The sequence below is a fragment of the Schistocerca piceifrons genome, chromosome 2 (genome assembly GCF_021461385.2).
Source record: "Schistocerca piceifrons isolate TAMUIC-IGC-003096 chromosome 2, iqSchPice1.1, whole genome shotgun sequence".
Taxonomy (NCBI): Eukaryota; Metazoa; Arthropoda; class Insecta; order Orthoptera; family Acrididae; genus Schistocerca; species Schistocerca piceifrons.
The window spans coordinates 1,033,105,980-1,033,121,360 of record NC_060139.1 but is presented as its reverse complement, the minus strand read 5'-3'; the positions used below and the strand labels follow the sequence as shown (position 1 = coordinate 1,033,121,360).

The 15,381-nt window shown below is 43.0% G+C and overlaps 1 protein-coding gene across 1 annotated transcript in view; it reads left to right on the top strand.

Annotated features, from left to right (window-relative positions):
* The window catches only part of LOC124777924 (dehydrogenase/reductase SDR family member 11-like), a 70,026-nt gene extending 55,246 nt beyond the window's left edge, over positions 1-14,780 (top strand). The window contains exons 5-6 of the mRNA XM_047253476.1: positions 7,962-8,105; positions 14,651-14,780. Of these exons, the coding sequence (XP_047109432.1) occupies positions 7,962-8,105; positions 14,651-14,692 (186 nt within the window). The 3' untranslated portion in view covers positions 14,693-14,780. The remainder of the gene's footprint in view (positions 1-7,961; positions 8,106-14,650) is intronic.
* Positions 14,781-15,381: the final 601 nt, after the last annotated feature.

The following is a 15,381-nucleotide window of genomic DNA, read 5'->3' as shown; positions in this document are numbered from 1 at the left end:
CTGCCGGAAGTACAGCTGTGAGTACCGGGCGTGAGTTGTGCTTCGGTAGCTCAGTTGGTAGAGCACTTGCCCGCGAAAGGCGAAGGTCCCGAGTTCGAGTCTCGGTCGGGCACATAGTTTTAATCTGCCAGGAAGTTTCATATCAGCGCACACTCCGCTGCAGAGTGAAAATCTCATTCTGGACTGCATAATATAGTCGAATTTTAGAACCAGAAAAGCTATTGAACTGATAGTTTCACGTTCTGTACTGATATGGATGAATACATAACACTACACTACAATGTGTACTACAAAACTTTATACTGTGTATTAATCTGATTAAAATCGGGCATAGGTTACCCTAGAAATTGCACTTTCGTGTCACACACAAAATGTCAATTTTGATAAACATAAAACATTGACAAATTTTGACTTTTATATTTTCACTTTTGCTGGTCAAACCAATTTAGAACACTTCAGAATTCAAATGAATGAGGGGGGACTCTGAAACTGTTATGATCGCTGTATTTAAAAAATTGATTACTGACTTTATTATGCGTTCAAGATTTCCAGTATATAATTTACTACTCTTTTCATCTTACTTACTGCTCATTTAAATGCCTTTAAATCTGTCTCGAAATAATTAACTTCATTACTATATCAATACTAAAGTTATCTTTCAACTTCGTTAGACCTTCGTTATTCATTTACTGGTTCATTAACAAAACATTTCTTTAAACACCATTCTAACATAGCTAGTTCCTCAAATAATTATTATTAACACAAATTTTAATTTTCATTTCGGGACACTCGGATTGCACAACATTTGGAAAGGACCCTGTCTATGTTAGTTGTAAGGATAATTAAATGATAGGAAAGTTCTGGTAAAATTTAGGTTATTATTGCACCAGACAAACACAGTTCACTCTCTGATCAACACGAATACAGTACTAAAAGTTTCAACCTGCTAGTGTCGATGCGGCGGTTGGCGGACGGCGAGATGGCGAGGCACAGAGCACACATACAACCACAGCTATGGCTCTTGATGTATCGGCACTTTAATTCCTCTTAGCGTCGCAATACTTTTCCATTTAGTGCCTATGGAATTTCGCCATGCTGTGTGGGCGTTGGAACAGCATACCCGAGGCTCAATGAAGCTATGTCTTCCAGGAGAGCCTCCTCGCTCCAGAAGATGTTGCTCAAACCAATGCCAAACTCCAACAATTACTGAGCCCGTTGTGCCGTGCAGTGCCCGTGCGCATTTTCCCGCGCTCGCCTGCCATCCACCTTTTACCGCTCCCTTATAGACAGGGTATTCACCCGAGGTTTTGCATTCTAGATATCCTAACACATTGCCTACGTATGGATCAGACGCACAGTTACAATTTTAAAAATCTTACAACAGTCTCAACATGATACATTTCAATTCTATTACAATATTACTTGGCATTTGACATAAACATTAATATTCACATTGAAACTTGTTTACAGTTGCTTAACACAATGGCATGAAACAAAAAAAAATTTAAATCAGAACAGAATCAGATGGGAAGAATTACTTATATGTACAATATTACAGAGTCGTTGTTGTTACAACAGGAAACACGTAACTCCTCGCTAAGGAACTGTCAGTTACGAGCACTTCCTGCAGACCTTCAATCGCAAAATTTTTTGCTAAAGCTGCGATGGTGTTGGTGGTTGACGTGGCATTACATCGGACCATGTGCAGAAATTTGAAGTAAACGTCAACCACTATGAACAACATGGCGTTCAACACTGGAACAGCAACATTAATGTGCACCCATTCCCAAAGACGGGCACGTGGTGGCCAAGAAGAACATGAATGTCGTGGGGATGCCTACTGGCTTTGGTAGGATGGACATATTCGGGTGAGTCATTGAATCTGCTGGTTTAAGTCTGGGCAGTAAGTGAACCTGCTAGCCAGAAGTTAAGTTCAGGATATTCCCCAGTGACCTTGGTCCAGTAGTTGCAGGATGTTCTGACGAAGAGAATGAGAGTGAATACTCGTGGGTGTCCCTCGTCGGAAACGAGTTGAATTAGTCTGTCGATCAACATCAGCTGATGGCAGGCATTAAAGAACTGACGGAGTGCCACGGACGTCCTGGCAGGTTGTCCTTCGTGACATCCATCAAGTATGCGTAGTTTCTCTTGTATCCCGCCTGGGAGGCGGCGCGTGGGCAGGAACAGGAAAACGGAAATTACGTCGGTATTGCCAATGCATTTAAAGCACCTTTACTAGTGGATAAACATATGCAAACATATTACATAACTTGCAAGGTGGTGCGAATTTGAAGCGAAGTGTCCCGGTTGTCTGCACCTGATGAAATGGGCTGAAACAGTCGCGGAGCTCGTAGACCTCGACAGCACCGGCTAGAGGGCGCTGTCGTCTGTGTCTCTCCTAGCGCCAACCTAGCAGAGCAGACCTACGTTGTGGCATCGTAGCTATCGATACCACAGTTTTTAGTGTACCTCGTCGTTGCCGGTTGACTCTGCTACAGGGAGCTGGTAATGGGAAATAAATCTGTGAGTGCTTATGTTTCTTTGTCTATGTGAAAACACAGAATTTCTTCGTCATTTTTTTCTGTTTTCCGTCTTTCCTTAGTTGGTTTAAATTCGTGGAGGTATGTTCCGTGTTTGCAAGTAATCGAAGGCACTCACATTTATGAGTGAAAGAACGCCAGAAATCGGCCAGCTGGAGCATGGAAACTAATGAGTACACCTCCAGGACCTCACGCATGAGTTAAAAGCGCTGTACATCGTAAGCAACACCCAACGCTAATTTCACATTACGGAATTTTGTACTACAAAACCTGATTCTAACCTAAAAAGCAAGAGTAAAACACGAAAAAATAAAACATAGTTGACTCTAACCTGAAAGGCAATAGAAAAACACGAAAAAAATGTAGCACAGCAACACATTGTATCTACCACATAATACGCTTATTGTATGTACAAAAAGAAACATGTAGCACAGGCCACTGTAGATGCTTCACAAATAAAAGAAGCGAAACGCGTATGGCAATAAAGAAATTGCCTTCAGTTATTTACACAGAGGGAACATATCTCCACGAACAGAATTTCTTCATTATCGAACTCCAGATCGGGTTCCCATGGAAAGCGCGAGAGGGCATCAGCGTTGGCATGCTCAGTCGTGTCGCGGAGGTGAATCTCGTACTGGTCGCACGCCAAAAGTAAAGCGCAGCGCTGCAGGCGGTGAGCAGTCCTGTCTGGTGCTGCACTGAGTAGCGAGGTGAGAGGTTTACGATCCGAGACAAGGTGAAACTTTGCGGCGTACACAAAACCAAGGAATTTCTATAACGTGAAGACGGTGACGAGCGCTTCTTGTTCTACTTGGGAGCCCCTGCGTTGTGTGTCAGTCAACGTTTTCGATGCATAGGCCACACGGCGCTCAGAGCCATGCCCCTCCTTGTGTGCCAGGACCGCTCCAAAGCTTGAACCAGACGCGTCTGTTACAACAACTATCTGCCTTGTTGGATCAAAACGTGCGAGACACGGGACCGTCGACAACTAGGATTTCAATCAAAATTAGAATTTTATTAATACCTTCAGCTGCTTATGGGTGTTGATATATATCAACGGGGATAGGTGAAAATGTGTGCCCCGACCAAGACTCGAACCCGGGATCTCCTGCTTACATGGCAGACGCTCTATCCACCTGAGCCGCCGAGGGCACAGAGGATGGCGCGACTGCAGGGACTATCTCGCGCACTCCTCCCGCGAAATGCACATTCTCACCTTATATGTCCACACACTAAATTCGTAGTGTCCCTACCCGACACGCACATTACTCGTGGAAGACATTCTTACCAAGTCCCGTAAGAGTTCGGGGAATATGTGTGCATCCGCACAGAAGAAGAAGGTCATGGCAGGTATTGCCAGAACTATGCATTTATATGGATATGGTGTCTGGTCTTTCGGACATGTCCGAAAGAACGGACACCATATCCATATAAGGATTTAAATCAGTGGAAGGCGCGCTCTCAAGTTGGTGTACACTGGAAAGGCACCACTCTTTTGCATAACAGAGACAAAGGGGCGTATTATGTTGCTGCTGCGAGTAAGTACTTTCGACATCTTCCCAGAAGCACCAGAGTTACTTAAGCGTTGTTGATCTGGAGAATTTGGTTAGGACTTCGACATGTTTATCCAGTGGACGGATGCCAGAGCTGGAAATGATGTGGCCGAGGTACCCAGTCCCAGTTTGGAAGAAACAACATTTGTCTTTCCTGCATTTTAGGCCAGCCTCCCTTAAGACGCTGTATAAAGATCTCGGATTGAGAACGCGTTCCTCTGCGGTTCTCCATTACAATGATGTCGTCTAGATAGTTAATGTGACCATCCACTTTGAGTACTGATCGTTCCCAATACCGTTGCAAAATGGCGGTAGCACTTGTAATACCAAATGGTAGGCGTTTCAAACGATGTAACCCATGCGGCGTGTTAAATGCAAGAAACTGTTGCATCAAAGGAAAGATGGTAGTATGCATCCGCTAGGTCTGTTTTAGAGAAGAAGTTTCCACCTTTTAATCTGGACAGTGATTTTTCCTGCTTCGGAATAGGGCATGTCTCAATTTCTCGGCATTGACGGCTACTTTAAAACCTCCGCACAGGCGGACCTTCTCTGGTGGCTTTCGCACTATGACTAATGGTGTTGTCAGTTGACTAGAAGGAAAACGTTCTATAATTTCAATTGCAGTTAGGCGATCCAACTCGTACTTGGTACCTGAGAGATAATGGAACAGGGCCGCGCGGGATTAGCCGAGCGGTCTAGGGTGCTGCAGTCATGGACTGTGCGGTTGGTCCCGGCGGAGGTTCGAGTCCTCCCTCGGGCGTGGGTGTGTGTGTTTGTCTTTAGGGTAATTTAGGTTAAGTAGTGTGTAAGCTTATGGACTGATGATCTTGGCAGTTAAGTCCCATAAGATTTCACACGCATTTTTTTTTTTTTTTTGAACGGGGCGGGCTTGGAAGTACCGAGGCCATGCATTGCGTCTGACTGCGATGTGTGCCTCAAAATCCTTTGCGATGCCGAGTTCCGGGGTGAACATGTCCTCATAATACAGGCAAAATGCCTCTAGGTCCGAGTACGGAACGCCTTCGGAAACTGAATTCACAGAGTCGTCTATCGAAAATCCAAATTTCTGAAAAGGTAATCCGAATGGAGTCACTGTTAACTACTAAGAAGGCGAGTGAAATTACAATATGTTTCTGGCAGTGCGACTACGTACTGGAATGGTATGATTATCGTACGTCATTAGACGTCTCTTTGTTTCTTGCAACGAAGTAGCTCCAAGTATCAAACAGGTAGCGTAATTCAGGATGCTCAGGGTTTCTCTGCAATTTGTACTTCTGTGAAAAGCTTGCAGGAGGTCAGTTGATGGTCTATAGTGGCTACCAGATTAACATCCTTCTGTTTGCAGGAGGTTGTCTTGCCTGTCGGGACTTGTGACACACAGAAGCTATTTGACCGTCGGAAGTACTCGCTTTTATGTGTTTGAAAACAATCCGGACATGAAGGCGAAATTTTCGGTACCCAAGATCGGTTTCGACCGGCTCGAGCGGGACGTTATTGGTTAATGGTACGGCGCCCCGCCTGTACTGTTGCTGCGTCCAAATCGCTACTGGCTGCTGGCTCCGATGTATTTACATTAACGGCTGCTGCGTCGATAAACGACTGAAGTTTCTTGCCTGCCGCTCAGGTCACTTCGAAGCTTTGTGCTATCTACGAATCTTTGTCTAATGATGAGTCTTGAGTTGGACTGCCTCATCCTGAAAATCCCTGTCTGGAGTATCCGGATCATCATGTCCCTGATCATTTCTTCTCCATACGGCTCCTTATTTTTAGGCGTAACAAGAGGACATTTTCGCCCTAAGTCTTGCAACTCCGCTGCTCATTCTCCATGAGTCTGGTTTGGCTGTTTCTTGCATTGGTAAAAGACTACACGGGATGAAATAACAAGGATATGCCGCTGGTAAGACTTAGTGAGCAACGAGCGATTATTTGAAAAGTGAACTCCGAAGGCTTAGATAAGTAGCCCATAAATCTCAGGTTTTGACGAAGACAAAAAACAAAGATTTCATGAGGCTGGTATCAGTTATCTAGCATGTGTGGAAATGCTCCAGTAATCTTGATTCATAGGCTTCCCAATCCTCCAATGCCTCATCAAACGAAGGAAAAGCTGGCACCTGCTGTGTTACTTGCGTCTGCAGGAAACCTTTAGGAAGTGATTGGAGGCTTCTGGTTCTGGTTCTCGACCAGCTGCTGAATAAGTTGCGTGAGAAGAGCTTCCAGTATAGATGGTTGCTGGCTCGTCGCGATTTTTATTGTGTTATAACCAGGAATAAAACAACAAATGTTCTACAGTTTACTAACACAAAACTGATACAAATAATTCTGTCACCAAGCAGCACCAAGTGGCAGGCGAACACTTTATGAAAATAGTATAAGTCGATGGTGGTTATACCAATGTCCAGGAGGTTCAAGTGGAATGTGCAATTCCGGCGGAAATCACAAGTCCTTTGACTAATAAACCTAGTGAAGAAGTCCAAGTTCCAGTGTGGCAGCAAGATTCTAAATCCAGTGTGTGGCCAAGTCGACATCGAGCAGCAGGTACACCAGTCCAAGAGACGAAACCGCAGCGTAGCATTTCCGAGCTGTGGAGCAGAACATAGCGCGATAAGAAATGGCGTGTAAACGTCGGTGGCGGCGTTAATAAGGTTCCAGAGCTAATGCAGACGCTGTATATTCTTGGCGACCAGTGGCTGCACATCTGAAGATGGTCATTACCGATCGAAACCGGTAGTCTTAGGACCTAACATGTTGTTATCACAGTTGGAAGTAAAGATTTATTCTACACTTTTTGGATCACTGTTCGATTCACAACTATGTCGGAACTTGTCGTACAGGATCTGGTTGGAGGCTGTCCCGAACATTCCCGCTCGGACGTGTAGTCTTTTCTCTGATGAACGTTTTATTTACTGGAGTATGCGGGATAGAAACATCTTCAAAGAAAAACCCACCCCGCCCAAAGTAAGACATGCGGAGCGCATGTATTACTTTGGGCAGGGAGGACTGAAATCTTTGATCCGTACTTGTTTGACGATACCGTGATCTATGATACTTACTTGAAGATGTTCCGTGACTGGCTTTCTTCAAGGCTATAGAATTTGGGCATCAACACCAAGGTTATTCACCGACACCAGGGGAATCCGCAACGTTGCAATTGCTGTTCAGGAATGGCTCGCTGCACTGTTTTCTGGCCAATGGATAGGACACGGGTCTGACCTACGAAGTCCTTACGTTAGGCGCCTCGAAAGCTGGACCTCAAGACTCAACCAAACGTTCTGTGGGGGATCATCAAATCATTTTATCAGTAAAAAGCGGAACAGGAATATTTATGCGTTGCGGGTAAGTGTGTTCAAAGAGACAGCAGCTGCTAACGAGAAGGAGTAGGATGACATAGAACAGGAATAATGGTGGTGCACATACTGACATTTTGGAGAAATAAATGCTATTAAACTTACAATGAAATAGTTTCACACGTAAAGGTTCTTTCTGGGCGCCCTGCAATTCGATGTTCCACAGATCATTTTGAAAGATAACTGAACACTAACTCAGGAGAAGTCCTCACCTTGAAACCACCGTAGTACGATAAGGTAAAAGTTAGCAAAAAGGCCTTCTTGGTGTAAACTGGTAAGCAGTACTTTCTTAAGTTACTCAACGACTACTTTGCGTTGCAGTTTCGTAAAAATATTACGCTATAGCAAGACTGTAGTTGGAAAATAAATTTCTGTCTTCAAAATCGTCGTAAATTTAACAAAACGAAGCACAGAAGCACGTTACTTAACGTTATCTGTCATCCAAAACTTGGCTCATGCCACTTGTTTTCCATGTATTGCTCCCTTTACTTGTAGTTATTCACGCTGCTATATTTATCCAACAGCAGATCTGTCCGGGAGTGGTGAGGACGGAGATCTTTAAGCAGCTGACCGGCCTGCCGGACGACTTTTGGGAGGGCCTTTTCCTGGAGCCGGAAGACATTGCAGAGGCAGTCGTCTTCATGCTGTCACAGCACCCTCGCGTGCAGGTGAGTCCCTCTCCTGTACAATCAGTTTGAAGGATAGAAACTTGACATAGTCTCTAACATAAAGTTAATTGCGAATCAAATGAAATTAGACTCGAACCGCGCTTATTTTGAATGCTTACAACATCACCCTGAAATCAAGGTGTACGCCAAAAATAAGCTCTAAATCGGCTAAATAGCTGATCGGTGCACTGTGATCTACACAGTTAGCGTGCCACAGGGTTCTGTTCTGCCCCCGTTGTTTTCCTTGGTATATACTTACTTGTGAGCCGAAACATTACGATCGCTGTCCGTCGAGAGCCTGTGGCTGAGCGAACACATGATGCAGTTGAAATATATAACAGAGGCAGAGAAGCTCTCGAGGGCCTGCATCACGATCACAAACTACCTGTTGTATTTTCTTTAACCGCTTGTATGTCGTCTCATTGTCTCTGTAGAGCTGTACCATCGGAAGCAAGAGAGGATGTTGGTTGGTGGCCGGTATCCTCGTTCTGTAACACAAACTGCACGCAATAAGTAACTGGGTTCTTTATTTATAAACAAAGAGCCACTTAAGTTTCCATGTGCTGTGGTACAAGCTCTCTTCTGCATAGTTCACGTAGCCCCAATTCTATATTCACTATAAGATTGCTATGTGCTGCCTGTTTCTGTGCTAGAGGCTAAGTCTGCAGCTCGGTCACGGTGAAACGCTGGAACTCCATGGCGTACGGACGCGAACGCCGGCCAGGGTGGCCGAGTGGCTCTAGGCGCTTCAGTCTGGAACCATACGACCGTTACGGTCGCATGTTTGAATCCTGCCTCGGGCATGGATGTGTGTGATGTCCTTAGGTTAGGTTTAAGTAGTTCTAAGTTCTAGGGGACTGATGACCTCAGATGTTAATGCCCATAGTGCTCAGAGCCATTTGAACCATTTGAACAGACGCGAACCAACTGACATGCTACGCTCTAACTGTGAGTAAGTGGCTAAACTCGAACGAACTGGCTAGCTAACTGGCCCTCCGGTTCGCGGTGGCGATCCTATATACTGGCAGCTGAGAGGGCGTTGGCGGCGCGTTTCCAGCGAGTCTTGTCTTTGACCTCTATCGATACTCTCTTAACCTCTAAGTCGCTTGGTGTGCGGGCGCCAGCGTACACCAGCTCACCACAGGCCCATAATTTACTGCACATCGTTACTTGTGCGTACACATCTGGTGCCATATACCTCCGGAAACCTACTGAGGACTTGTCGATCCCATGCCAAGCAGAATCGCTGCTGTATTGTGTTCCAACGGTGGGTCGTCCGACATCAAGCAAATAAAATGCCACAGTTTCAGGTCTTTACTGGTCTTGTAAAGATAAAATTTTATGTGAAAATTTGTACTATGTCTAGGAATGAAACCCCAGTCTCTTGTTTACTAGGCAGGTGCGTTAGCCACTAAGCCACTTTGGCACAGCAGTTCGCACCACTACACAGCTTACCCTGGCATGCCTCCCTACGCAATCCAAATTCTCACTGCCGCCCCAGTCTACCTTAAATTACCCTTTACACACGAACAGAATTATCGAGGCTCTCCTTGTTCTACAGTAGCACCTCAGCATCGAACTTAAATTGGGGACCTCCCCTGAAACCAGGAGCAGGTACTTATACAGATGAAATGACGTATCTGTACGAGACCAGTAAAGTCACTGAAACTGGGTCATTTCATTTGTATAAGTACCTGCTCCTGGGTTTCAGGGGAGGTCCCCAATTTAAGTTCGATGCTGAGGTGCTATTCCACAACATGGAGAGCCTCGGTAATTCTGTTCATACGTAAGGGTAATTTAAAGTAGACTGAGGCAGCAGTGAGAATTTGAATCGAGGAGGGAGGCTTAGAAGCTTAAATAATTTCCATCGCCTAGGTGCCACAGACCTTAGTACCTCACAATAATGTCAACTTGTTATCTTGTGTTAACAGTCCGACAGAGGCGGGACGAACTGACCAACAACAAAGTGATACTGTTAGGATTCCGTTTTTACCAATTGAGGTACGGATCCCTAAAAATTGAGCCGTTTCTGTACATTATTGAACCGTCGGATACGCAGAGCCATCCCTCCTTAGAAGACAGGCTGGTTGTTGATCAAATCGGATTATCAATGTAATGTCAAAGTAATGCCGTCAGAGTGTACGCTGTTCTGTTAACTCTACTATGTATACTTTTACTGACATGTTAAAATTTAAATTCGTTCTTTATAAAAGTACCCCTATTGTCATAGCACAATAAATGAAAATCACAAGTATAAGCTATGAAATTAATAAAATATACAGCTGCATCCGTAATAAAATGCAGGCTCCAGCTTTCAAGAAAATGTTTTGATATGCTTGATTTTCCGCGAAATGATCGCCATATCGCGAGATATTTACAACGGTAACGAAGTTGCTTTTCTAAATTTTAATTACATTAAAGAACGTGACTGCGCCATATGTGGCTTCGCACACTGCTGGTAGTACTTCCACTTCTTATGCTTTGAACATTTTTATGATAGACATCACCCTAGGGAATACACGGGTTCTCTTTCAGTACAAAAGTAAAAATCAAAGCAAAAACTGATCATGAAATAGAGCGAAAGTGTTACAAATGTCTGCGAGTCTAGTAACTGAGGCGGGATGTGGGGACCAGCCCGATATTCACCTAGTGCCTACCCGAGTCCAGGAAGCGGCGCATTAGCGCTCTCGCTTAACCTGGCGAGTCGTAAGGATGTATAAGATATGAGACGATAAAATCTAATTTTAACAATATTTAAAATGCTTACTTATTTTGTAAATAATTTCATTATATTTTACGATGACGCAAAAGCATTAACGTCACTGATCTCACATACTTTAGTGACACCAAAAGGAAAAAAATAATATCTTGAGACTGGATTTAATTCCAACTTGTGCTGTTAGCTACGCGCTTACTTTAACAACATGCAGTAGCGTTAAAACTCTGACTCCCACTTTCTCCTAAACTACTGATCTTACGTCTCTAACACAAAATAAGTGTCCATTTATTTTCCTCCTACTTTCATCAAGCGAAGTTTCGACTGTGTCAGAGAGCGACCTATTGTGGCTCCTACTTGTAAGATATGTCAGGAAACTCCACGTCCTCACATAGAACATGAAGGTCTTGCAATATTTCTCCACCAGAAATGTAGATCGGCGAGTCCCTACAGACCCCAAAAGTCAGTCTTGGAAAACTAATACACAGTCGAAATTAACCACCATCCCTCTGGACTACAGTGATGTAATTACGTTTCTTAAAGTAAGAAAGTTAGGTGGTTATAAGAGTCGAGGGACATGAAAGGGAAGCAGTGGTTGGGAAGGGAGTGAGATAGGGTTGTAGCCTATCCCCGATGTTATTCAATCTATATATTCAGCAAGCAGCAAGGGAAACAAAAGAAAAATTCGGAGTAGGTATTAAAATCCATGGAGAAGAAATAAAAAGGTTCGGAGATGACATTGTAATTCTGTCAGAAACAGCAAAGGACCTGGAAGAGCAGTTGAATGGAATGGACAGTGTCTTGAATGGAGGATATAAGATGAACATCAACAAAAGCAAAACGAGGATAATGGAATGTAGTCGAATTAAATCAGGTGACGACGAGGGAATTAGATTAGGAAATGAGACACTTAAAGTAGTAAAGTAGTTTTGCTATTTGGGGAGTAAAATAACTGATGATGGTCGAAGTAGAGAGGATATAAAATGTAGAATGGCAATGGCAAGGAAAGCGTTTCTGAAGAAGAGAAATTTGTTAACATCGAGTATAGATTTAAGTGTTAGGAAGTCGTTTCTGGAAGTATTTGTATAGAGTGTAGCCATGTATGGAAGTGAAACATGGACGATAAATAGTTTGGACAAGAAGAGAATAGAAGTTTTCGAAATGTGGTGCTACAGAAGAATGCTGAATATTAGATGGGTAGATCACGTAACTAATGAGGAGGTATTGACTAGAATTGGGGAGAAGAGAAATTTGTGGCACAACTTGATTAGAAGAAGAGATCGGTTGGTAGGACATGTTCTGAGGCATCAAGGGATCACCAATTTAGTATTGGAGGGCAGCGTGGAGGGTAAAAGTCGTAGAGGGAGACCAAGAGATGAATACACTAAGCAGATTCAGAAGGATGTAGGTTGCAGTAGGTACTGGGAGATGAAGAAGCTTGCACAGGATAGAGTAGCATGGAGAGTTGCATCAAACCAGTCTCAGGAATGAAGACCACAACAACAACAACAAAGTAAGAATAATCATACTGACTCAATGGAAACTGATATGTTCATTTCCTGCAATTTTTGGACTTTTTTCTTCTCTTTCTGAAATTATATCATTGCTGAGTTTTGTGAAGAAATTTTAGGATGCTAGTTGGGGACCGCACCGGGACGGGGATGATGGCAGGATCAGGCAGCGGACCTCGAGTAATCAAAGCGTTTAAAACGATTCGAAAAGCTCTTCAGCTACACGTATTTGCTGTTTCTTTGCTGTGTAGAAAGGGTATCAGAACGGAAATACTTACGGATGACATAATTTAGGTTTCGTTTCAAAAACACGAAATGTTTAACTTATTTCATCAAACTCATTTCATTTAGATCCGTTGCCTCACCAAAGCTTAACTTTTTCAAGTTATTCGACGGTGATGTAAAGAGTGAGGTGTTTACTCTCCATATCTATTTGTTCTTCTGCATTAACCTTATTAACGTGACCCTCAACTTTTTAAGCTAAGCAAGAACCGATGAACAATTGTCTCAGGAGATACGTTGATGTGCACAATGATTATCTGGAAAGGCTCTGCGTTGCCAATATTCTCGAAATGAAATTACAATTAGCGTTGTCCACTGAATCAGATCTGACAACAAGTGCCGTAATATTTACAATAGCAGAAAGTGCACCTTACCTTGCCATTTAACTTGAGAATTCTCTTGGCCGTTGTTGAGACAGCAAGAGAAGGAAGATTGATGCAGTTGTCTGTTAGTTTAGCGGCAAAGTGTTCGCCTTTCAAGCGGAAGAGTGCATTAGTTATCGGTTCTAATCTCGCCGGAGCCAAGATTTTTACCTCTTATGTTAAAGAGGCACTACCAGCAGCACTGAATGGTTTGTTAGCTGGATTTCGTTAGGTGTATATACGTACTGCTACATTTATACAATCTCGTGGTAGTCCCTCATGTAACGCTACTTCATAGACTGTGGACTGAACGTAGAGACAGACCATTTCGAAGCCGAAAGCGCGTTTTGTCCTGGTAGTTCGTGACAATTTGGGATGCTTTCTTATATGGAAAAACCAGTTTTAAGTAACAGTATTGTGATCAGTTGTAATTTATTTGCATTAGTACCGTGCGTGTTTTCATTGGTATATTCAACACAAAAGATAAAACATCAGAGATAAATGAATCAGTAGCAATATAGTCACCCACACTGTCTAAAAGAGTCAAACAATGTTCGGAGAGGTTTTTTTTCGATTTCACGTCTATAGACAACATGTTCGTAGCACTCTCCTTGCATGTTATGCTGTGTTAACAGTCATCAAGGTTGCCCAGTTCAGGCCAACGTTGAGGAAAGAGGTCTCGCTAATTCTGTCACCGACTATACATGTCATTATCTGCAGAGAACTCGTTCAGAAAGAAACGTAAAACAAAATTCGAATTCTTGTATAGATAGGATTACAATACATTGTACATTTATAGAAGATACCCCAGATCAGTTTTTCCCGGCGGGGTCAGGGATTTTCTCTGGCTCGTGATGACTGGGTGTTGTGTGATGACCTTAGGTTAGTTAGGTTTAAGTAGTTCTAAGTTCTAGGGGACTGATGACCATTGATGTTAAGTCCCATAGTGCTCAGAGCCAGATCAGTCTGAAATTGGCAGTCATCAATATAAGAATTTCAGAGGTGACACCTACAGTTGGCTGTATCAGTTTTTGCACACTGCTGTAGTAACCAGATTCTCGCCAGACAGCATAAACGTATCATCTCACACAGCTGCAGAGTGTGGGGTATCGAGGAAAAAAGATACCGAGTCTGAACTGTTGATAACAGTGACACATATCTGTAGAATGAAATATAGCATAAAATGATTAAAGCGCGGCACAAAATTTAGAATAAATGTTTTCCCTGTATCATGATACTGGCCACTTACAAAACACAGCCTTATGAGCCAATAGCGGTCAGACTAGGTTTCTGTGTGTCAATTCTTTTCTTTATTCCTCGTGATAATAAGCTACCAGATAGCAGATGGTTAAATTACGCTGCTGAATGTAAAGGACTAAATGAGATGTGCAAAGTCTGAATCATCATATTTACAATAATCTGGAGATGACGTCTCGAGCAGCGAGTGAGATTTACAGAATCATGTGCCTCCTAAATTCCTCTAAACTTGAGATACTAGAGTGCTTGGTTCAGGTACGTAATGTGTAGTCGTAAATAACACACACGAGGGAAAGATTCTGTAATATAATTATGCTGGTTGTTTTGTTATCATATAACTTAAATGCTTATCAATCGTCATAGTTCTAAGGTGTAGAGCAATGAGGAACTAACTGTCTACAATGTGATATGTTACAGGTACATGACATCATCATCCGAGCAACAGGATCCGACATCTAACCGGTCAGTTACGCAGAACAATCAATTTCAATAGTATGACCATTTACGGTGTCGGTGAGAGATGGTTCTCTGACGTTTGTATTCTAGGATAGTTTAAATAAAGTCTTTTCAGCACGATATTTGTGATATGTTTTGGTTTGCTGCAAACGCGTGGCATACTTTCATAAATGCCTTAACAGCTATGATGACAAAATTTCCAGGAAATACTCTGCCATGATTTGGGTGTACGACGTGGCACCAACAGTGTCGTCAAATCTTTGTCATGTATGTTGTTTTGCGCTGTTATCTGCACATCAGTGGCCAAGAATTCTGCAGGCGTGCAGTGATCTTGCTCGCGTGCAAAGTTTGTCGCCTGGCTGTGCATTTTCCCCACTGTAACGCCACGTTGTCTCTGTGGAAAGAGGGAAAACTGCAAACATACCACATTTGGATGGCAAATGCAGTCCCACAAAGGACACTGAACGTCTGCATGTGGTTTCATTTCATACTTTATAGCAAATTAGATCACAAAGAAATTCAATATTATGTTACTATTTTTGGCGCACTGTAAACACAATAAAATTGGTATCTGGTATAAACTGTCTGCTTACAGACTGATAGAGACAACTTTGCAGATTTTTGTCACTCAGTTACTTTCATAATTTTTGAGACTCAATTGATTTCATAATTGGAAAAAGCCTTTTATGCTC